Source organism: Trachypithecus francoisi, unplaced genomic scaffold (assembly GCF_009764315.1).
Source record: "Trachypithecus francoisi isolate TF-2019V2 unplaced genomic scaffold, Tfra_2.0 Lachesis_group10, whole genome shotgun sequence".
Classification (NCBI taxonomy): domain Eukaryota; kingdom Metazoa; phylum Chordata; class Mammalia; order Primates; family Cercopithecidae; genus Trachypithecus; species Trachypithecus francoisi.
Genome location: NW_022681455.1, coordinates 75,059,932 through 75,084,794, shown reverse-complemented (window position 1 = coordinate 75,084,794; position 24,863 = coordinate 75,059,932). Strand labels below are relative to the sequence as shown.

Genomic DNA, 24,863 nt, shown 5'->3' with positions numbered 1-24,863 from the left:
CAGGCGGCAGGCAAAGCCAAGACTCTTCTTTGTGGTGGAGTTAGAGATATATAAAATAAAGATCGCTCCTCCCCTACCTCTGCGGAACGTGTATGTGTATGTGTGTGTAAGTGTGTGCTGCCACAAGCCTTTCCGAATGAGTGACAGCGGGAGCCCATCCCTCCAGGAGACGCGTGCAGAATGACCAATGGGATGGATGGGGGTGGATGGGTACCAGTCTCCGCAGAGGCCAGGGTAGAATTCGCTGCGCCCCACCCCTTCCACCCGCTCCCCTTCGCCCCGTAGGTCCTTCCACTCTCGCTCCTCCCCGGGGCACATCTCTAGAACGCAGCCCCGGGGGCCGAGCACGGGGTGGGGTGAGGGGCGAGGCTTGGGTCCGGCGACCCCGGGCCGCTGTCCCATCGCTGCAGAGCTGCGGCTGTGCACGCTTCGCTGCGAGGCCCACGGCCGCCCGGGCGCGGATATGTAAAGCAGCTGGCGGCGCTGGGCGGGGCCTGGACGCGATGCAAATGAGGAGGGCGGGGCTGGCCCGGGGCTCCGCCTCCCTCCCCCGCAGCTGGGGCCAGCGGTGCCAAGCGCAGCTGGACGAGCAGCAGCAGCTGGGCGAGTGACAGCCCCGGCTCCGCGCGCCGCGGCCGCCAGAGCCGGCGCAGGGGAAGCGCCCGCGGCCCCGGGTGCAGCAGCGGCCGCCGCCTCCAGCTCCTCCCCGGCCCGCAGCCCGCGGTCCCGGGGCCCCGGGGCCGGCACCTCTCGGGCTCCGGCTCCCCGCGCGCAAGATGGCTGACCCGGCTGCGGGGCCGCCGCCGAGCGAGGGCGAGGAGAGCACCGTGCGCTTCGCCCGCAAAGGCGCCCTCCGGCAGAAGAATGTGCACGAGGTCAAGAACCACAAATTTACCGCCCGCTTCTTCAAGCAGCCCACCTTCTGCAGCCACTGCACCGACTTCATCTGGTGAGCGCGCGCTCAGGGCACCTTTCCGGGCCCCCGAGGGCAGCGCCGCGCCGGGGACCCCCTCTCCGCGCCCTCTGCGCCCTCCGCACCCCGGGACCCGCGTCCCCGGACTCCCCGCTCCGGACCCTGCTGTCCGGGACACCCGGATGGACAGTCCTGCGGTTGCCCTGTCCCCACCCTGGTCCCAGACGGTCCTCCGCGGGGCGCCTCCTGCCCTCTCCTGCTCCCAGGCGCCTCTAGAGCGCCCATGGGCAGCGTCGCGGGCGCCTTTGCTCCACCTGGCTAGGAGCGCTCGAGGTCTGTGCCTTCTCTGGAGGGCAGCGCCTCGGGTGCTCTCTGACCCGGGGTTCCCTATCTCTCCGCCTGCTTCCGGGCGCGAGGAGCCCTCGCCCCCCACCCCTTGTTTCCGGGGGGCAGCGCCCTGGGTGTCCTTCTCTATCTTCCTGCGGGCATGGGACATCCTTTCTCCCTCCTCTTTGCCTCCGAGCAGCGCCCTGTGTTATCTCCCATTGCCCCTTCCCGAGGGCCTGGGTTCCCCTTTCCACTCCTCGGTCACATCACTGCGGGCCCCTTTCTTCCCCGGTCCCTTTAGTAGTGGGGCATCCTTTCCTCCCCAGTCCCCCTCCCAGGGGACACCACCGCCGCGGGGTCACTCTCGCCCTCCCTCAAAATGCGTCTTTATCTCTTCTCTTTTCCCAACGGTGCTGGGGCATCTATGGGCAGATCTACCGCCTGCCTTCAGCCCCTACCCCGGGAAACGCTCCCCACTATCCCGCCACCTGGTGGTCGAAGCCTTCTCTCTTCTGCAGGAGTGAAGGGAGATGAGGGTTACAGCCGAGCTCCCACCTACCCCCACAAAGGCGGAAGACTCTTGGGCACCCGCCTGTGGCTGGGAGTTTGCACCTGGGGTACAGAGGCAGGGAGGAAAGGGGGTGACTCTGTGGGGAACTAGCTGGAGGCTGGGCCCCCCCGGGCTGCCTGACATACACCTCCTTCTGCTTTTGCAGGGGCTTCGGGAAGCAGGGATTCCAGTGCCAAGGTAGGCTCTGGGGCTTTGGGGATGCTATTTGTGGGAAGAGAGGGTGAAAAAGACTTTATAGAAGAAGTTACTGAGTTAGGCAGAGAGTGAAAGAATTACATTGGTCAGAGTGACCTCCCAGGCTAGGAATTCTTCACCACAACAGGGTCCTTTTAAGGGGTGTGTGTGTGACTGGGGCCGATGGCGCTGGGAGTCTTACATGCCAAGGAAGTGCACCTACCCTTCCTGCCTTCCCTGCTCTGGAAGAGTCAAAGCAGCCTCCTGAAGCAATCCTGGCATGGTCAGTTCTGTTGGGGGAGAAAGTGTCTTCCCGGGACGTTTCTGGGAGAACCTGTCCTTCTTAGTTCCTCCCCCTTTCTCTGCCCATGTCCCTTCCTTATCTCACCCAGGGAGGTTCTGCCTCGCCCTGCCTTGCAGAGGTCTCCGCAGGTGGCTGCTGCTCCTCTGTAGATGGTATATCACTTAGAAAGACGACTGTGTTTGTCTCCTGGGCCTCCTCTCTCTCTGAAAGAAGTAGTTCCAGAGGCGGGGTTTCTCAGATCCTGGTTTAAATCACCCTATCTTCTGGGTAGAAACAGAAAGGTCTCCAGGGCACTGGTTACCTGAGTTCTTGCATCTGGCTTGAGATCCTGGACCCTAACCAGGGGTATCAAACCTGCTGGTGGTGACTTGATCACGTGTAAGGTGCCCCCCTCCCCCGTCTTTGGGGCTCATGTCTGAAAGACAGATTGCAAATTGGCTCTCCAGGACCAAAAGTCACCCGCAGTTCTGTGTAGCCCTTAGGGTGTCTTATTTGTGAATTTGATGTGAACATTTTAGAATCGGGAGATTTCACATGCACATCCTAATTTCCAACTTTAACTTTGCTGAGAAATGGTCTGACTTCCTTGTGAAAACAGTCGTTTGGAGCTGAGAGCCGTTGTCCTAGGTGGGGAACAGCGTTACCATTTGTCTCAGTTGATTCCAATTGGGACCCCTTCACCCATTTCTGGCCCCTGTAGGCATTTAAATTTGCGACCTCTCATCTGGAAAGTTTGTGTGTGTAGTGTATTTTTTTGTTTGTTTGTTTAAATTTTAATTTTCCACTCTTAGGCTTGGCGAGATTGAGTTTGGTAAGAAACAGTGCATTGCTGGGGTATTGTGTCTTTAGGGGCAAATTGACCACCACCCTGGTGAGCTGGGTTTAAATCAAAAGAAAGTATTTGAGTGTGGAAGAGTCTGACATGTGATTTAGCACTGACTGACAGTTTTGTGGCTGCACCTCCACCCTCCAGGGAAAAGTAAAGTGATCCCTAGTGAGTGTAGGTGGCATCGTCAGTGGTGCAGAATGTTTGCTTGCTGGCAGCATGGCACTGTGCTCCTCTGAGACTTGTGCATACGCTTCTGAGATCGAGGCCCCAGTGGGCTCAGTGAGCCCTGCCAACCTACGCAGCCTCTCTTACCAAGATTTGGATCCACTGCACCACACCAGAGGACTCCTCATGTCTTTTTAAGTGGCAACAACTTAGGCCCTGGTGCAAACAAGTTTGGACTGTTTTCTAGAACTTTGACCCCTCAAACAAAACGCCAATAGTGTCTTGGTGCTGGAATGTGTAATTTCTTCTTTGAGGTTGCCTTTCACTTCCATGAATCAGTTTCAGTCTTTGTCTCTTGCTGAGGCCGGGGGCGATTTTTCAACATTTTTACCATGGCTCTTCTATGCCACCTGCTCTGTTGTTATTGATGGATGGGAAAGTCACTTTGGAATGTGCAAGGCATGACACCTCTGAAATAGGAGATCCTCTAACTCAAAGTCTGGAAGATAACCGGACTTTTTTGATGTTATGGGAAAAAGGCAGAATTAAAGTTTGTCATGAAATATGGCCACTTTAGAGATAGGAGTGTCTTTTTTTTTTTTTTTTTTTGACAGAGTCTCACTCTGTTGCCCAGGCTGAGTACAGTGGTATGATCGGAGCTCACTGCAGCCTCAAACTCATGGGCTCAAGCGGTCCTACCACATCAGCCTCCTGAGTAGTTGGAACTACAAGTACACACCACCATGCCTGTCTAATTTTAAAACAACTTTTGTAGAGAAGGGGTCTTGCGATGTTGCCTAGACTGGTCTTGAACTCCTGGCTTCAAGCAGTCCTCCCACCTCGCCCCGCAGTGTTAGGATTATAGGTGTGAGCCGCTATGCCCCTCTGGAGTGTCTATTTTTTAAATTGCCTTTCTTTTTCTCCTCCCTGCCTCCCGACCAAGAGGCAGTGTAGAGAAGTGGGCCTGTGCACAGGCTACCAGGCAAGTCCCTGTTGGTCTGAATCCTGGCTCTGAGACTTCTCAGGCGTATTACTTAGCTTCTCTGTATTTCAGCCTCCTTGTCTATAAAACGGAGCCAGTAACAGTACCATAGTGTGGCTGAGCAGCTCCAACTCATGGCAATATCCAAGATTCTTGGGCCAGAGCTTGGCACAGAGAATGTTCAGAAAATATCAGCTCTTATGATGGTCCCCAGACTACCCCAATGGTGGGGCAGCTGGTACGAGAGAAGACTGGCTCTGCAGGGTTGCTTGGCTGTGGAACTGCCTGCCAGGTAAGAGTCAAAATTCAGCCATGAACTTCTGGTCACTCTGTGTAGCTGCTTTGACAGCGTATTCCATTTGGGCAGGAGTAGGGAGGAGTGAGGGGAAGGGCAGATTGGCAGTCCCTGAAATTGAGGTGTTTAGAATGGGAACATACAGGAAGGAGGGAAATTTATCCCTGGTACTCAGCATTGCCTGGGACTAATTCTGGAACCACTGAGGAGTTCCTTAGTATCTGATTGTTCTTGGTACCAGATATTTCCTCTGAAAGTGAATCCACTTACAATGGAATCAACAGTTTATACAAAACACATAAGGTTTTATGATCTCACTTAAGTCAGCAATCCAGAACCCAGGGCCTCAGGTTCCTTTCAGTTTTCTGCTCCACCATCCCTGGGGAGTGACAATTACCTCCTGGTCCAAGAAGGATGCTAGACTGTGGAGTCCTCATACCCTTCTTTCAGCTAGCAGGAAGGAAGAAAGGGGTAAAGAAGGGCAAATAGCACATGCTCGGTGTCACTTGGGGAAGCTGCTCAAGATCCTTCGACTTATATCCTATTAGCTAGGGTTTAATCACATACCCACACCTTGCTGCGAGGGAGCATGTGGGAAATGTAGTGTTTATTTCAGGCAGCCACTATTTAGAGGATGTTTCCATTTCAAAAATATAAGCAGAGAGAGGATATCGTCTCTGCCACTCCGGTAGGAGGTATGTAGGATGATCTCAAGGCAAAGAAACCATTGAGAGTTACCTTCATGCTCTATATGGAAATTGGGTACACTGCTATGGGTTGGGAGAGGAAGGATGGAAAACTCATAAACCACGGGAAATTATGGATTTCTACATGCTCAGGGGAGCTTAAGAATCAATTTTCTTGCTTTTGTATGATGATAGGACAAAACTTTAGGTTGACTGCCACATAATTTCTCCCTTTTTGTTTCCACTCTGTCTATTTCTTATAAAACCACTCTCTGGGAGGTAATTTAAGAATGTATTTGATGACAGGGAACTGGGGCTGAAGATCCCTATTGTAAAATTGCCTAAATTCTAGAGTAGAAGTGGAACTCCTTTGACAAGCAAGGCAGATTTCTATGGCATTATTTTTTCTTTTCCTTTTTTTTTTTTTTTTCAAGACGGAGTCTCTCTCTGTTGCCTAGGCTGGAGTGCAGTGGCACCATTTCAACTCACGGTAACCTCCATCTCCCAGGGTTCAAGCGATTCTTCTGCCTCAGCCATCCAAATAACTGGGATTATGTGGGATTATGGGGGCCCACCACCACGCCTGGATAATTTTTGTATTTTACAAAATTATGCAGAGATGGGGTTTCACCATGTTGGCCAGGCTGGTCTCGAACTTCTGACCTCAGGTGATTCACTTGCCGTGGACTCCCAAAGTGTTGGGATTACAGGCATGAGCCACCATGCCGGCTGTCTCTATGGCATTCTTTACAGGAACTTAGGACCCACATTTGAGCTTTAGTTGTAATTAATTAATTCTACCCAAGCCATTGGGTAGAATGAGACTCTTATTCTCAGAAGACTTTACAGTTTGGCAGCAAGAAAAGCCTTCTTCCTTTTTTTTTTTTTTTAATTTTGTTCTTAGAGACAAGGTCTCACTGTGTAGCCCAGGCTGGAGGGCAGTGACATGATGATAGCTCACTGCAGCCTCAAACTCCTGAGCTCAAGCGATTCTCCTGCCTCAGTCTCCTGAGTAGCTGGGACTGCAGGTGTGTGTCACCACGTCCTTTTTTTTTTTTTGAGGCGGAGTCTCGCTCTGTTGCCCGGACTGGAGTGCAGTGGCTGGATCTAAGCTCACTGCAAGCTCCGCCTCCCGGGTTTACGCCATTCTCCTGCCTCAGCCTCCCGAGTAGCTGGGACTACAGGCGCCAGCCATCTCGCCTGGCTAGTTTTTGTATTTTTAGTAGAGACGGGGTTTCACCATGTTAGCCAGGAAGGTCTCGATCTCCTGACCTCGTGATCCACCTGTCTCGGCCTCCCAAAGTGCTGGGATTACAGGCTTGAGCCACCGCGCCCGGCCTTTTTTTTTTTTTTTTGAGACGGAGTCCATTCTGTCATCCAGGCTGGAGTGCAGTGGCATGATCTTAGCTCACTGCAACCTCCACTTCCCGGGTTCAAGTGATTCTTGTGCCTCAGCTTCTTGAGTAGCTGAGACTACAGGCATGTGCCACCATACCTGGCTAATTTTTATATTTTTAGTAGAGGTGGAGTTTTGCCATGTTGGTTAGGCTGGTCTCGAACTCCTGACCTCAGGTGATCTGCCCGCCTTAGCTTCCCAAAGTGCTAGGATTACAGGTGTGAGCCACTGAACCTGGCCAAATATATATTTTTTAATTTTAAATTTTTTTGTAGAAATAGCGGGTCTTGCTTTGCTGCCTGTGCCTGGTCTCAAACTCCTGGCCTCCAGCCAGGAGTCTCATTCTGCTTTGGCCTTCCGAAGTGTTTTTTGTTTGTTTTTGTGAAGGAAGTGAATTTGGTAGAAATAGGCAATAAAATATAGATATTCGGAATTCTTAGCAAGGAGTTGGAGTCCAGTAGAACTGGGTATATATCTGTGATGGGTCACTTACTCCCTCTGTGACCTTGGGCGAGTCATCCTCCAGTAGCAACCTTGGTCTCCTCATCTGGAAAATGGGGATAATAGCACCTAACTCAAAGGGTTATGGTGAAGAATAATGAGGTGGTGCATGAGAAATAGCCACAGCAAGTATCAATGACTCTAAGTGAGACCATCAGTATTACTTGATTAGCAGTAGGAAACTGTGTCAAAGTGGGACAGAGTTCATTCTGGAACTTGTTAAATGACTAGGCCTCTTTCATGTACTTAGATAGTTTCTCTTCTTGGATGTATTTCTTCCTAGGTATTGGGTAACACCAGTGAGTGCTCAGTTCAGTGTCTGGGCCCAGAAACCCAGGCCTGGTTAGCATTGTCTTTTCTTCTGAGAAAGATCTGAACTTGCCATGGACTCTCTAGAAAAACCCCAGGGCACAAATTTTCTATGAAAAGCTAGAATTGATGATTATAATGAGTAAGTTGGCTCTTCTTTTTCTCATGTAGATTAGAAAACATGTTTTTAAATCTTCTAATTGAAATTATTCTTAAAAAACCCCAAAGCCTGACATGACTCCGACCACAGTTGTTTTCATCAATATCAATTCTATCAAATCAAATATAAGTTTATTTTAGTGTGTAGCTAACACGTGTAGATTAGAAGAGTTTGCACTTTTTTATACCACAAAAAATGAAAGGTTAATTTTATTTTCTATGAAAAGCTAGAATTGATGATAATGAGTAAGTCAGCTCTTCTTTTTCCCATGTAGATTAGAAAACAGGTTTTTAGGCTGGGCGCGGTGGCTCAAGCCTGTAATCCCAGCACTTTGGGAGGCCGAGGCGGGTGGATCACGAGGTCAGGAGATCGAGACCCTCCTGGCTAACACGGTGAAACCCCGTCTCTACTAAAAATACAAAAAACTAGCCGGGCGCGGTGGCGGGCGCCTGTAGTCCCAGCTACTCAGAGGCTGAGGCGGGAGAATGGCGGGAACCCGGGAGGCGGAGCTTGCAGTGAGCTGAGATCCGGCCACTGCACTCCAGCCTGGGCGACACAGCGAGACTCCGTCTCAAAAAAAAAAAACCAAAAAACAAAAAACAGGTTTTTAAATCTTGTAGTTGTAATTATTCTTAAAAAACCCCAAGTCATGACATGGCTCCAACCATTGTTGTTTTTTTCAATATTCACCCTATCAAACATAAGTTTATTTTAGTAGGTAATTAACACATGTAGATTAGCATAGCATATGTGTATTTATATAACAAAAAACGAATCAAAGTTTAATTTTATTTTGGGCAGTGTTCCCTAGAAATGTATAATATGACCTCATGCACTTCAGGTTGAATTTTCTTAGTAAAATCATGAAGAGGGCCATTTTTTCAAAAAATCACCAAGTCAGGCTGCAAGTTTAGAGGTTACTTCTATTGTTTCACTTCTCTTTCTTCCCAGAAGCAGACCCCAGAGACCTGTGAGCCAAACTCCACTCACCTTTTAGCTTATTCTAAATGTGTCCTGCGGGCTTCTATGTGAATAAAAGGCAGAGGCTTTTTGACTTCGTGTTTGATGAGCTGGCTTTTTTCTTTTTTTTTCCACCTGAAGAGGGATTTCAGGCTCAATGTCCCAATCAAAATAAGAATCTTTGAGTGGGTTAACGCTGAGTCTTAAAAAGGAGGGCTGATTTGTTGGATAGGCAACAGCAAATTCATTTTTCACTGTGGAGCACTCAGGAGGAGCCTGAAGCTTTGTCACTGGGCAACAGAACGTCTTTCTAAGTAAATATGGAAAATATGACCTTTGAAAATCTAGATGATATGATATACAGATTCTTAGGAAATAATATTTAAAAAATATATTATTTCCGAGCACTAATGATGCTCCAGATACTGCCCACAACTAGATGCAGCATGTTTATAGTGTATCTAGGCCAATAAAAAAGAAGATATAGAAGAAGACAATTGGTCAAAAAATTAACTGAAGGTCTGAAAATAATTTTATATACATTTGTACTGTTGGAGTCTCTCTTTTCTCGTCTCTGCTTATCCTTCTGTCTCTGTCTCTCTGTTTCCATCACACACACACACACACGTGTATACACACACATATATGTAAGTAGATCAATATGTCATAATTTTCACAATATGCATCTTCTTTTGCTACTTTTCAGATACAGGTCATTAAATTACTAAGTATAATTTAAAAGCTATGGTCTGGTCTTGTAACTGTGCAGTTCAGTTAATTCTTGGATAGATAGGGGGATCTGCTGAAAAGTCTGTTTCTGATTGATGCCTTCAAAGGTAAGTCCTTTATGTTCTGGCATTTGCTCTAATAACATGAATTCTTTGACTTCATTCATCCAGTCTCCTCATTGAAATTGTGTGAAATTCCATAGATAGAATGTTAGCCTTTTTACAGAGAATACAACATCCTCAGTGTTTACATATGGCATTTGGAGGTGTGATGGCTGCATGAAAATCCAGTAGGAAATTCGTCTGTTCACCACATACATTCATTTATTCATCCATCCATCCCTCCATTTGTCCATCCCTCTTTTCATCATCCGTTTTCCCATTTATCTATTTGTCCATCCATGCATCCATCCATTCACCCGTCTTTCCATTCTCCTTCTAAAAGTTCTCTCTCTCTCTCTCTTTCTTTCTTTTTTTTTTTTTTGCTTTAGACAGAATCTCACTCTTTCACCCAGGCTGGAATGCAGTAGTGCGATCTTGGTTCACTGTAACCTCCGCCAGGTTCAAGTGATTCTCCTGCTCAGTCTCCCAAGTAGCTGTGGTTACAGGCTTGTGCCACCACACCCAGCTAACTTTTGCATTTTTAGTGGAGACAGGGTTTCACCATGCTGACCAGGCTGGTCTCTATGACCTCAAGTGATCTGCCCACCTCAACCTTATGAAGTGCTGGGATTACAGGAGACAGCCACCATGCCTGGCCTCACTGGTTAAGTTCTATGTGTCAAGTTCTATGTGTCAGGAGCTATTTTAGGTGATGAAATACGGTCATGAATGAGATTGAGAAGATTTCTGTTGTAATGGAGCTTATGATGTAGTGGGGGGAGATAAGACATTCTACAGATCATTGCACCCATATTTAATCTCATTTTTATTAGGTACTTTGAAGAAAATGCACTGGGTACTAGGAGAATATATAATGGGAAGCTAACTTATGTAATGGCTGGGGATACAGTCAGTGGTCTGGGAATTAAAAAAAAAAGCCCAACTTTTCATTCTCATTTTCTGAGGTAACTGGAGAAAGTCTGAGTTGTCAAGGAACTACAGCTAGAAATCTGTATTGTAAAACTGCCCATATCCTGGATCATATATGCAACAGGGCTGAAGGCAGTGGCTCATGCCTGTAATCCCAGCACTCCAGAAGGCCAAGGCAAGAGGATTGCTTGAGGCCAGGAGTTCGAGACCAGCCTGGGCAACATAACGAGACCCTATCTCAATTAAAAACAAAACAAAACAAAATATGTGCAGGAGACTTATCTTTGCGACATTCTATGGAAAAAGCCTAAATATTTATTTGTATCATGGCTGCAAGTAAGATGAGTAAGTATTTGGTAGAACTAGCCTGTTACTTTGAGATGGCTTCTTTCCCAGTTTGACAGAGAACTTCATCTCCTCTTACTTAATGACTCAGATAATGAGCTGACTTCCTTTTTGTTTAGGGTTTGCAGTTTGAGGTGGCTGTTCTAAAGAAGAAAAATCAGACAATTTCAGAGGTGGAGGAGCCAGTCTGGGCTAATAAATTGAAAATAAATAAAAAGAGAGAGCACAGCATTTCAGTGAGAGGCGTTTTGAGCTGAAAGTCCGTTTTCAGGGGGCACAAGATTATTCACATTGCCTCCCAAATACCTTCCTCACCCTGTGTCCATCTCTGATATGTTACAAGTCTTCATTCCTTTGACTTGGACAGTATTTTCTCTTGTTCAGAAGATACTTTGTAAGTAGTTTAACAATAAACAGTGTTGACTCACTCACAGAGAAAGGACTTTTGTCAAGTCTGTCTTTCTGATTTCATTAAGGAGAAAGTCTCAGTTGATATTAATATGTCTTTAACACCCCTCTAACACAAATCTGGGCACTTAGTAGATACCTGTTGAATATTCTTTTTTTTTTTTATTATAAAGGAACTACAGGGAATTATGAGAATATAAAAATATGGGCTGGGTGTGGTGGCTCATGCCTGTAATCCCAGCACTTTGGGAGACTGAGGTGGGTGGATCACCTGAGATCAGGAATTCGAGACCAGCCTGGCCAACATGGTGAAACCTCTTCACTACTAAAAATACAAAAACTAGCTGGGTGTGGTGGCGTGTGCCTATAGTCCCAGCTACTAGGGAGGCGGAGGCAGAAGAATCGCTTGAACCCAGGAGGCAGAGGTTGCAGTGAGCCAAGATTGCACCACTGCACTCCAGCCCAGCGACAGAGACTGTGTCTAAAAAAAAAAAAAAAAAAAAAAATCAGTTTCTACCTGTGAACCAACTTTTTCTTTTGGGTCAGCGGTGTTACACTTTTACCTAATGTTGAGCCTGGTTCTGTTCTACCCTGGGCTTGATTCTGTACTGGCTGTTCCTCCTTGTGAATAGAGAAGGGAAGTTCAGGGTCTTTCCTGGAAATTTTTGGTGTTGTAAGGATGCTTAGTGTTCTAGAGGGTTGAGAGGAACAGCAAGGACAGGATCTGGTAGAGATGGCAGCTTTTATTCAGAAGTGCTAAGCTGTTAATCATTACCATGGTTGTTATTACCTTTTAATTGACATTTGTCCTGCTTGTTTGTGGTCTCCTGGGCATCTCCTTCCCCCTCAGCCCACAGGCAGAAAGTTGCCCTACAGAGTCAGGAGGAGAACTCAAGCCCAGACCAGAGAGCTCTGATCCACTCTTATTTGGTCTTGGAAGTGGCTAAGCAGATGGAAATTAACTGGTTCAAGATATGCAGCATCATTAGTTCAACCATAACCATGTTCCTGGGTTGAATTCTAGCTTTCTTTTTTCTTTCATCTTGCTACTTCCCAGAGACCAGACTTTGGGCCTCTAGGGAGGGAGTATCAAATTGGACTTGAGAGTTCAAGCTCAAATCTCACCTAATTTTAAATCCTGGTTCTGCTTCTCCATGTCTTCATGACCTTTGGGTGGGTAAAATATGATCCTGCCTCTATCTATCTATCTATCTATCTATCTATCTATCTATCTATCTATTCACCCATCCACCCACCCATCCAGCAATCCATCCATTCATTCATCCATCCATCCATCCACCCATCCACCCAGCCATTCTTCCATCCATCCATCCATCCACCCATCCATCCATCCATCCATTCATCCATCCACCCATCCATCCAGATATCCAACCGTTTTTCCATTCATCTAATATATATTTATTGGGTGCCTACCACATATCAGGTACTGTTCTAGGCATTGGAACTAGAACAGTGAACAAAACAGCATCACTGACTTCATGGAATTTACATTCTAGTAGAATAACAGTGATAAGTAAATAACATAGAACAAATATATTGTATAATGTCAGGTTGCCATATGGGCTTTGAAGAGAAATAAGACACTGTCCTCACCCTTAAAGATCTTCCTGGTCTTTTAAAAGGAGAACAGCACATGGCCAATTAGTTCTGAGACATAATGTAAAGTGCTACACCAAGGATGTAAAAACACTTTGGATGGCATCCCTACTCCTCCTCGGACCGGTGAAGATTCCACAGAGGAGGTGACATTTGGGAACAGTCTTACAACAGGAGTGGGAGTTCCCAGATTGACAAGGGGATGAGGGCAGGGGAGGGTGTTTCAGGCACAGGACAGGACCACACAGTTGAGATAGTGAGGAGAGAGAATAGGGCGTATGCAGGGAACAGGAAGAAGAGGGTGTGAGGGAGGGAGGAGCAGGTGGGAGACAAACGTCACCTCACAGGGGTGGGCCCTGTGAAGGCAGTGTAGTGACTAGGAAGTGGTTGTTGTCACTGTTTTAAAGTGGGATGTGTGGGGGTGAGTGAAATGGCCAAATGTTTGAAAAAGAGGAGCATGAGATGCCTTTGGCAACAATACTTGCCATGACTCAAATCCTGAAATTCCAGGCCTGCAGGGATGGAAGTCAGGCAGGAGAAACTGAAATGGCCATTTATAAGCAGTGGGGGTGCCTTACCGGAGCACCTCGGGGCTGTTGCTATTTTTCACACCCTAAAGAGATATTTGGAATTTCATGTCAGTCATATTGTTGATTGTTCTATTTTGAGGGTGGTTACTAGGTTATTTTTATGGTTCTATCAATAGGGATATCTCTCTTCACTGCATCCTTAGACGTGGAGGGCCATAGAAATGAATTTTCCTCTGAAAGGCATCCTCCCACTCCTTCTCCCTCTCCACTGCTGTCACCCAGTGGGTACGTGTTTATTGAGTACATGCTGCACATGGTGGTGAAGAGTTGGTGTTTTGGAGAAAGAAAGGCTTTGGTTTAAATCTTGACTTCTTGCCGTGGGACCTTAAGCAAGTTACTTAACCTCTTTGAGCTTCTGTTTTTTCATAGTTGAAAGGATATAATAATAAAACCTAGTTTATGTGAAGTGTTTCTTAGCACCCTACCTGACATATATACAGTAAGCACTTGATAAATGGTAGTTATTTCTGTTCTTCCTAGGACTGGGCACTGTCCTTGTCCTTACTGAGTTTATAATCCTGTTGGGGAGGCAAGATGAATGCTCTTGAATCAAGGAGACGATGCAAGAGTGGATGTGCTTACATGTCATGGTCAGTAGCATTAGCTGCACCTTACCGTGGATCTGAGAGAGAAATGCTTGACTGGGGCCAGAGAGGTGATTTGAGCGTGGGTGAGCACAGTGCTTTCTGAGAAACCCTTTCCTGGCTTGCGATGCTTTAATTTGTGGGAAACCTCAGAAAGTTGAATTGCAATCTGTGATCACCCCATCGGCTGACCTCATTTCAAAAATGTATTGGTAGCATTTCAACTTTAAATAGATTTGTGACCAGTTCACTCTTCTAAATTTGGGTTCCCTTCACCCTTTGGGTGCAGTGTTTATATCCCTTTTCGGTTGAAGAAGCTGGCAAGTAGTGTGGGTGAAAGTGGAGGGTGAAGTCTGCAGGACAGTTGCTTGTCTTGTTGGGATAGTCAGGGCAGTGATTTTTATGGGATGGCCCTATATTAAAGATCTTCTTTCCCTCCCTAAAGGTAGAGACCATTCTTTAGAATTTAGTCAGTGCTGCAAATGAAGATTTGATAGTTATTTGGATTTTTGTGTGTGTGTGTGGATTTTTTTTGGTAGTTATCTGGATACATTTTGTGTCAAAATTTATGGCTGAGGGTATTGATAATTCTTTCTGAGCCAAACAATGCACTTAGGGAAATAGGATTGACATATAGTATAGAGAAGGACTTCTTTTTATTTCAGTTGGATATTCATCTTTTGTTGGCTAGCTTTTTTAAAAAAAACTGTTAATATTATTTTTGATTGACAAATCATAATTTATGTGCAATGTAATGTTTTGATAAATGTATACAATGTGGCATGGTTAATTCAAGCTAATTAACATAACCATCAGTTTGTATACTTATTTTTTATGGTGAGACACTTGAAATTTACTTAGTTGTTTGAAATATATGATACATTTATTATTGACTGTGTTACCCTGCTATGCAATAGATCTCCAAACCTGTACCCCTTGTCTGTCTGAAACTTTGTGTCCTTTGATCAACAACTCCCTCCCTCCACCCCAGATTCTGGTAACCATCCTTCTACTCTCTACTTCTATGACTACAACTTTATTAGATTCCACGTATAAGTGAGATCATGCTGTATTTGTCTGTTTCTGGCTTATTTTACTTTGTATAATGTTCTCCAGATTCATGTATATTGTCACAAGTGATAGAATTTTTAAGTCTGGGTAGGATTCCACTGTGTGTATATACTATGTTTTCTTTATTCATTCATTCTCTATTGAACACTTAGGTTGATACCATATCTTTGCTATTGTAAATAATACTGCAACAAACATGGGAATGCACATATTCTTTGACATATTGATTTCAGTTGCTTTAAATATATACCCAGAAGTGGGATTACTGGATTGTATTGTAGTTTTTAAATTTTTTTTTTTAAATTTGAGACTGAGTTTTGCTCTTGCTGCCCAGGCTGGATTGCCATGGTGCAATCTCAGCTCACTGCAACCTCCACCTCTCGGGTTCAAGAGATTCTCCTGCCTCGGCCTCCCAAGTAGCTGGGATTACAGGCTTGCACCACCATGCCTGGCTAATTCTGTATTTTTGGTAGAGACGGGGTTTCACTGTATTGGTGAGGCTGGTCTCAAACTCCTGACCTCAGGTGATCCACCTGCCTTGGCCTCCCAAAGTGCTGGGATTACAGGCGTGAGCCACCATGCCCTGTGGTAGTTCACTTTTTAGATTTTTTTGAGAAACTTTTAGTACTGTTTTTCGTAAGGCCATACTAACTTACATTCCCACCCACAATGTATTGGTCCCCTTTTCTCTACATGTTCTCCAACATGTTATTTTTTATCTTTTTGATAAAAGCCATTCTAACAGGTGTGAGGTGATACCTCACTGTGGTTTTAATTTGCATTTCCCTAGTGCTTAGTGTGATGAACATTTTTTCATGTACCTATTGGCCATTTGTGTGTCTTCTTTTGAGTAATATCTGTTCAGATCCCATTTTTAAATCAGGTTATTTGTTTTCTTGCTATTGAGTTGTTTGAGTTCTTTGTATATTTTGGATATTAATCTCTTGTCAGATACAGCGTTTGCAAATATTTTTCCCGTTCTGTGGGCTGTCTCTTCACTTTGTTAATTGTTTCCTTTGCTGTGAAGAAGCTTTCAGTTTGATGCCTTCCCATTTGTCTCCTTTTGCTTTTGCTTAATCATTGCCCAAACCAGTGTTGTGGAGTTTTTCCCCTATATTTTTCTCTAGCAGTTTTATAGTTTCAGGTGTTAAGTCTTTAATCAATTTTGAGTTGATTGTGTATGTGGTTTGTAAGATAAGGGTCTAATTTCGTTCTTCTACACGTGGATATCCAGTTTTCCCAACACCACTTACTAGAGACTGTCCTTTCCCTCATTGTGTGTTTTTGGCACCTTTATCAAAAATCAGTTGGCTATAAATGTGCGGATTTATTTCTGGGCTTTCTATCTTGTTCCATTGGTTGATGCATCTGTTTTTATGCTAGTACTGTGCTGTTTTGATTACAATTGCTTTATAATGTATTTTGAAATCAAGGAGTGTGATTCTTCCAGCTTTGTTCTTTTTGCTCAAGATTTGGCTATTTGGGGTCTTTTGTGGTCCTGTATGAACTTAGGGGTTGTTTTTACTATTTCTGTGAAAAATGACATTGGAATTTTGATAAGAATTGCATTGAATCTGTAGATTGCTTTGGATAGTATGGACATTTTCACAATATTAATTTGTCCAATCCATGAACACGGGATATCTTTTCATTTATTTATGTTTTCCTCAGTTTCTTTCATCAGTGTTTTATAGTTTTCAGTGTACAGATCGTTTACCTCCTTGGTTACATTTACACCTAGGTAATTTCTTTTTGCTGCTATTGTAAATGAATTTGTTTTCTTACTTTTCTAGTCTGGTAGTTTGTTATCAGATATGCTAGTATAGAAAATTAGAATAATTAGGTATTCTAATATAGAAACACGACTGTTTGTGTGTTGGTTTTGCATCCTACAACTTTATTGAATTTGTTGATCAGTTCTAACTGTTTTTTTTTTGGTGGATTCTTTAGGGTTTTTTGTATATAAAATCACCTTGTCAAGAAATAGAGACAGTTTCACTTCTTCCTTTCCTATTAGGATGCCTTTTATTTCTTTCTTTTTCCTAATTACTCTGGCCGGGACTTCCAGTACTCTATTGAAAAGAAGGGGCGAGAGTGGGCATCCTGATCTTAGAGGAAAGGCTTTGACTTTTCAGTGTTGAGAATGATGTTAGCTATGAGTTTGTCATAATAGAGGCCGTAGAGTTTATTGTGTTGAATGCATTTCCTTTATACCTTATCTGCTGAGTACTTTTTTCATGAAAGAAGGTTAAATTTTTTCAAATGCTTTTTTTTCCTGCCTCTATTGAGATGATCATGTGATTTGTATCCTTTATTTTTTTAACATGGGTATCACATTTATTGATTTCTATGTGTTGAACCATCCTTGCATCCCAGGGAGAAATCCCACTTGATCATGGTGAATAAAATTCTTTTAATTTGGTTTGCTAATATTTTGTTGAGGATTTTTTCCCATCTATGTTCATCAGGGATATTGGTTTATAATTTTCTTCTCTTGTCATGTTTTTGTTTGACTTTGGTATGATAGTCTTGGATAATGAGTTTGGAAATATTCCCTCAATTTTTTGGAAGAGTTTAAGAAGAATTGATTGACATCCAGATCAAGAAACAGAACATTTTGGTACCCCCAGAAGCATCTCACAATCCCTATCCACTGTATCCTTCAGGAGTAATCACTATCCTAACCTCTGTCACCTACGATTACTTTCATCTGTTCCTCAACTTATGCCCACTGTTCTGTTATGCAACTCCATTGACTTATGCCCACTTTTCTGTTAAAAAATTTAGAAAGCACAGAGCTTTAAGTTACTGAGGCTGAGCCTGAGAAATGTTAGCTGGGACTTTTTTAGTTTTGCATAGAGGAAGTGAAATCCGTATGGGAGACAGGCACCTTCTGGAGTCACCCATTGGGGAATGGTGCCGTTTGCCTTCTTTGGGGGAACATCTGCTTCCCGTTTCAATGTTGCCCATCGATTCCAGACTGTTCAACAAGGAAGCCAGGGCATTCTGACAGTTTTTCCACCCAATAATTTAGCTCTGTAAATACTAGGAAAACTTGAGCTCACAAACTATTTTTAGGGCTTAAATTCCAAAAATTTTGTATTAGTAAGAATCTATTAAAGCTGCTGTAACAGACAAACCTTGAAGTCTCAGTGGCTTGATAGAAGGGGGTTTATTTCTCACTCATGTCACTAACCAGTGCAGGTGGCCCTGGTCAGGACATCTTCCACAGAGTCACACAGGACCCCAGGGTCCTCCCCACTGGGTCAGTGGAGGGGGAAAGGGAAATCGAGAAAGCACACTCATTTCACAACCACTTCAGCTGGGGAAGGAAGTCACATCACTTCTGCTCACATTCTATTTGCCAGAACCCAGGCAAAGAGGCAACCAACTGAAAGGAATGCTGGGACATGTGAACTAGCTCTCTGTCTAGGAGGATAAGAAAACAGGTTTTGATGAACTCAGTAAATCTTGCTCCAGTTTCCAAAGCCCAAAGCCATATCCCCTTTGTCTTTCTTTGTGGTGATGTATCTAGTTTTATCTCTCATTTGACTGGTAAAACTAAGATGCGAAACTCTAGACGTCTTTATCTTATCAAACATAGTAGGGAAAGAGTGAGGTCTATTTGTGTTCCTAAAAGTGAAATAAAGAAGCACTCTTCTTGTTTTTAGTTACTAGAACAATCTGGTTCTTGTCAGACTTTCCAGTTTTTCAGTCAGTCAGAGTTCTCGCCTCTCGGTTGCCTGTTGTATTAGTCCATTCTCATGCTGCTACTAAAGGCATACCTGAGACTGGGTAATTTATAAAGGAAAGAGGTTTAATTAACTAATAGTTCAGCATGGCTGGGGAGGCCTCACAATCATGGCAGAAGGCGAAGGAAGATCAAGGCACTTCCTACGTGGCGGCAAGCAAGAGAGCATGCGCAGGGGAACTGCCCTTTATAAAACCATCAGATCTCGTAAGACGTATTCACTATCACGAGAACAGCACCAAAAAACCCACCCCCATGATTCCATTACCTCCTGCCAGGTCCTTCTCATGACACATGGGGATTATGAGAGCTACAATTCAAGATGAGATTTGGGCGGGGACACAGCCAAACCATATCACCTGTGGACATCCCAAGCAGATCTCTCTGAGGCTGGGTTAGTTCTCTTCTAAGCTGACTTATCATATAGAAGAATCCTTTGTTGTTTCTACTTCAAGGTATTTGACTGGACACCCAACAAATCAGTTATTTATTGCTAGATAGCACATAACCTCAAGGCTTAATGACTTCAAGTAACCACTCTTTTATTTAGTTTTAGTTTCTATGGATCAGTAATTTGGGCTGGGCTCAGCTGGGTGACCAGCTCAATCTGGTCTGGGCAGGGATTGGTTGTTCTTGGCTGGGCTCATTTATCTGCCTGGGGCCTCAACAGGGATGTCTAGGACAACGGGGCCTCTCTTCAGGTCTTTCATCTTCCAGTGGGCTATGCTGAGCATGGTCACGTGCTGATGGGTGCATTCTCTGGGCGTGAGCAAGGGCTGCAGAGCTTCTTGAAGTCAAGGCTCAGGACGTGCATAATATCACTTCTGCCATATTCCCTAGTGAAAGCAAATCACAAGCCCACCCCAGAAATAAAGGAGGAAATAGAGAAGAGAATAGACGCCTCCTCTTGATGGGAGAAGCTGCAAATAATTTGTGATATTTTTGGAACCCACCACACTAATTTCAGTGTTATCCTCGCCATTGCTTGGCTGTCTAAAAACATACTCCAGTCTGGTGTGCATTTCCGAAAATTAACTTGATCAAAGGCAGGCCCCAGATGAGTGCTCAACGTTTACAACTGATAATAATACTACCTACCTCCTAGGGAAATGGTAGGGCCAGATGAGATGCTGTATGCAAAGGATACAGCCCAGGGCTTAGTGCACACGCAACACTGAATACTACCACCATTGCTACTGAATACTGCCACCAAATACTACTGTTACTACCACTTGGCACTGCCTAAAAGCTTGAGACTCAGAGAAAGGAACACAAAGCCTTTGCACTTGAGGAGGGAGAGATCAAAGAGAGACAGAGAGAGAGAGAGACAGACAGGTGTGCAAGTGAGTTCTTGCAACACAGTGTGGTCAGTGTGATTACAGAGCTGTGATGGAGTGTGGATAAGGTCCGATGACTTACTGGTCAAGAGCGTGGGTTCAGGCCTCAGTTCTTCCCCAATCACATGTGGGGTCTTAAGCATCTTTCTCTTTAATCTTCAGTTTCTTTGTCTGTGAAATGAAGATAATGGCATGGAGCCTACCTCCCAGAGTTCTATGTGCATTAAATGAGACAGGCAAACAACAACAACAACAAAAACAAACAAACAAAAACCAAAAACAAAAATCACGTGATTGCTTATTAAATGTTAGTTATAGAAAAGAATATAAGTTCTTAAATATGCCCTTGTAAAAATCTCCTAAAGACCTCATCGTTACTTAGTTCTTCTGCAACTCTGGCTAGCGTCATTGATAAGTTGTCTTAAAAGATGAAGATTTGCATGCAGGTGGTTTATTGGGGATGTAGCTCGTGGGAACAACATCTATAAGGGATAGAGGGAAGCAGGGAAGAGGTAGTTGAACTGTGGTGCAATAGTTGTAATAGAGGCCAAAGCCAATCCCATGACGGGAGCTGAGATGGCCCTTCAGAACTGGGACAAGCCAATGCATTAAGTGGACATTGGTTGTGGGCTGCTCTTTGGAAGGTAACATTACCTTGGGCAAAGCAGCTCTGTTCTTCAGGGGAGGATTCCCAGGGAGGACACAGCTGTGAGCCATTGGTTTTCCCAGCAGCTGGGGGAATGAGTGCCTTGTCCCTATAGATGGTTTTGTGTGGGCGCATTTGGGGGATGCTCTCTGGGGTTCACCACATGCTTCTACGTCTTTCTTAGAGGTTCATTTCAAACTATATCTTGGTTCATTCACAGTACTGATTTAGTTACTATCCAGATTCATAGACTGTACTTACTGGCACTGTGGACAGAGAGTCCTAATCCAACTAAGCCTAGGGAATGACATGGGAATGGCTTGTTCCAGGTTATCCAGCTACCAGAGAGGAGAGCTTGGATTCATATCCAAGCAATGAGACTTCATACCTCATCTTACTTCCCTTATGCTACACACACCTGAGTCACAGGAGATTCCAACTTATATTTCAAGCCCAGACTGCGTGACTTCAATGTCCTGTTGCCCTTAACCCTTATATCAGATTGCAGCCCCACTCTGGAAAGTTTTCTTGAATTCTTCTGTGTATGTTTCTTAAACTGTGGATCATCACTCATTAGAGGTCATAAAATCAATATAATAGGTCAAGAACACCATAAAGAAAGTGGAACAGAAAATATCACAGTGCATCACTCTCAGGAAGGGTAGGTATCGTTTTATGAAAGTTTTTTTTTTTTTTTTTGAGAAAGAGTCTTTGTCTGTTGCACAGGCTGGAGTGCAGTGGTACAATCATAGCTGACTGCATCTTCAACCTCCCAGGCTCAAGAGATCCTCCCACCTCATTCTCATGAGTAGCTGGGACCAGAGTCACATGCCATCATGCCTGGCTAATTTCTAAAAATTTTTATAGAGATAGGATCTCCCTGTGTTGCTCAGGCTGGCAGGCTGGTCTCAAACTCCTGAGCTCAAACAGTCCTCCTACCTTGGCTTCCCAAAGTACTGGGATTATAGGCATGAGCCACTACTCCCGGCCTCATACAATTTTTATTTGATATATGCATATATAGGCAAGAGTGAACTGCATTAAAATGTAAAATGTGTCTCTTACTGCAAGTAACTGTCAATGTAGTTTGAATATCACTGTGAGATATATAGAGAAGAGGCTCTGGGGGCTCATGAACTTGGTCCATGGACTGTTGAGGCATTTTTAAAAAAATCTTTAGAGATGATATAAATGTAGTGCTTTGAATTCTTTATAATTAGAAGTTTTATTCTTACCCCATCACCATATCCCAAGATCATTTTTATTATCATCTTTGAGCTTTAACATATCACAGACAAAAGTTATTTTTCCAAATAGAATTTTAAGTATGGTATAAGAGATTTTTAGAAATGGCATGATTGGTTTTGGCAGAACTGCCTGGCCTGACCTGTCACTTGGGCGAAGTGTCAGAGAGCTGTGTCGAGTGCTGGCAGAGAGCTGTCCCTCTCCTGCAGAGAGAAGGAGCTGCTTATCCTGGGGGATAATGTGGGTTGAGAAAGAAGTGTTTTATGAGCAGAATCAGCACAGAGGGAGGGAGGAGGAGGTGTTTAGGGGCTGCAGAGAGCCGCCGGAAGATGTGGGAACAGTATGCCAGCACGGAGGTGGGTCGGATCCCCATGGTGGGATTTTGCTGAGGGTTGCCTCCAGCTGGGACTTCCAAGGGCTGGGATTCAGTGTGTGTTTATGTTCTCTGGTGTCCCTGATAGGTGGGGGCCCACATGACAGCTGGCCTCACTGTGTTTCCCTTCTGGCCATCTCTGGTTTGGGGCCCAAGGGCCATAGGGGGGCCAGGGCACTCCAGATGGGATGAAAAGTCAAGTCCAAGAAAAAACTGAAATCTGGGCTAGGCTTGTCCCTGCTTGAGGATGTGTGTGTGTGTGTGTGTGTGCGCGCACACGCACATCTGCAGTCCCTAGAAGGATCTCTATTCATTGGACAGAGAGGCCAAGGGAATTTTCCATTTCCTGGATGTCTTCAAAGATTTCAAATGCCGTTAACTTGAGCTGACATTTATTGAGTACTCACTCGGTGACTGGTACTGTTCTAAGTACTTTACATATATTATTTAATCCTCACAACAGCCCTGTGTGGTTGCTGCTGTTATTATTGCCATTTTATGCTGAGAAAACAGCACAAAGAAGTGAGAAATGTTTCCAAAGTTACAGTTAGGATTCTGACATGGACTTGGTTTTGGGGTTGTATAGCTTCAGAATTGATGGTGATAATGACGATGATGCTGATGATGAAGGCAGCTAATATTTGAGTGCTTGCAATGAGCTGGGCATTTTCACAGACTTTATCCCTTTGAATCTTTACCTTCCACTAAGATTTGTTGTTATTCTTATCCCTGTTACAGATAAGAAAGCAAGCTTAGAGAAGATTAAGCACTCGCTTAAGTAACTGCAGAGTGTAGATTGAATTCAGATCCATTCGAGTCAGATTCTCTGTTCCCAGCCACCAAGGTGAAAGGCTCAGGGGTTTTTTGGGGTCATAGAGGAGCACCCTGGTGAGGAAGGCCCCATAATAGTGGCAGAATGGCAACCAAGAAGGATCTGGCATATGGGATGGTGATAGGCCCATCTCTCATGGCCAGGAAAGTGTGCCTGCCACAGCAATGAATGAAACTGGCAACATTTGACAGGAAGGGGAAATTCTCCAGTGGGAGGAATACTTCCATCAAACATTTTTTTTTTTTTTCCAGTGGGGGAGTTTGCACATGTGTAGATTTTTTTAGCCATAGCCTTGAATAAGGAATTCAGAAAGTGGCTTCTAGTTTGAGGCCTTTCTTTTTTCTTTTTCCTTTTTTTCTTTTTTCTGCCACGTGATCACAGTGGGCTGATTTCTTCATGCCTAAGTTACCAGGCTGGGAGGACAGGCTGAGAACTATGAAAGCGGTTGAGTCGTTTGGAAGGAAGAGGGTTGCATACAGCAGGCACTTCCATGGAATAGCACTTCTCTGAAGAGCTGCACTAATTTATTGAGGCACTGAGCTGGATGCTTCACACACATGATCTCGTTGAATGTCCACAGCACCCTAGGAGGTTAGTCTCATTATTAACTTCATGAAGTGACTGAGGCTTAGAGACATTAAATAGCTTCCAGACTGGGAAACGTAGTGAAACCCCGTCTCTGCAAAGAATAAAATAAATGAGCTAGGCGTAGTGGCTCGTGCTTATAGTCACAGCTACTTAGGAGGCTGAGGTGGGAGAATCCCTTGAGCCTGGGAGGGTTGAGGCTATAGTGAACTTTGATGGCACCGCTGTACTCCAGCCTGCATGACAGAGTGAGACCCTCTCTCTAAACAAACAAATCCCAGAAGACATTAAGTAAGTTGCCCCGGTCTCTAAGCTAAGTAGTTGAAGAGGGCAACAAACCCAGGTGGTCTGACTCTGAGGCTTGAAGGTCCAGGTTCAGCTACTCCACCAGTATCCCTGGTTAGTCTTTGGCCAGGGCACAGAAGGTGGCGTATCAAGTGGTGGGGCCTGATTTGGAAAGTGTGAGATCCCTTCTTTGTATCTTTTCCAAAGTCCACTCAGAAGAGAGTAGTGTAAAAGGAGTGATAGCACAGCGTGGTCTGGCTGGCGTAGCCAGCCACCGTCTGATGGGCAGGGGGAAGTACGGGCTGCTTTCTGTCCTCAAGCAGCCCCTAAACTTGTAGGCCAGACTCATAAATCACACATTGGTAACTCAGTGTGATGTGTGCTGTAATGGTGGAGAGAAATACCAGGAGCAGCTCACTTCCCAGGGGCCTGGGGAGGCTGCACAAAGGAGCCTGAGTTCTCAGTTGGGTTTTGAGGCAGAGGAAGCAGTGAAAGAGAGAGGAAGAGTGTCAGTGAGGTGCAGGGAGAAGCAAGAGAGAGAAGACACTTGGCAAGAAGTAGTTGAAGTACCTGGGGATGTTTAGCTCAAATAATAGAAAATTTGGAGGAGGCAGAGAGAAGGCAGGAAACTTTAAAAGCAGGAGAGAAAGACCTCCAGGTTCCCAAAGGGAGCATGGCACTTCTCAAGGGGGTGAGGCTGACAGCATTGGTGGGAGAGAGCGAGAGAGTGAGAGAGCGAGAGAGCGAGAGAGAGAGAGAGAGAGAAAGAGAGAGATCAAGGAAGGGAAGGACCCATTGAGGGGAGAGCACATGTGAAAATGAGAAGTGGTGGGAAAATGGGTGGGAAATAAATGAAGTTTTG

General features: G+C 44.9%; 1 protein-coding gene across 2 annotated transcripts in view; it reads left to right on the top strand.

Annotated features, from left to right (window-relative positions):
- The first annotated feature begins 546 nt into the window (after positions 1–546).
- The window catches only part of PRKCB (protein kinase C beta), a 391,108-nt gene continuing 366,791 nt past the window's right edge, over positions 547–24,863 (top strand). For both annotated transcript variants that reach the window (XM_033217733.1, XM_033217732.1), the window contains exons 1-2: positions 547–949; positions 1,957–1,988. In XM_033217733.1, the coding sequence (XP_033073624.1) occupies positions 777–949; positions 1,957–1,988 (205 nt within the window). In that variant the 5' untranslated portion in view covers positions 547–776. The remainder of the gene's footprint in view (positions 950–1,956; positions 1,989–24,863) is intronic.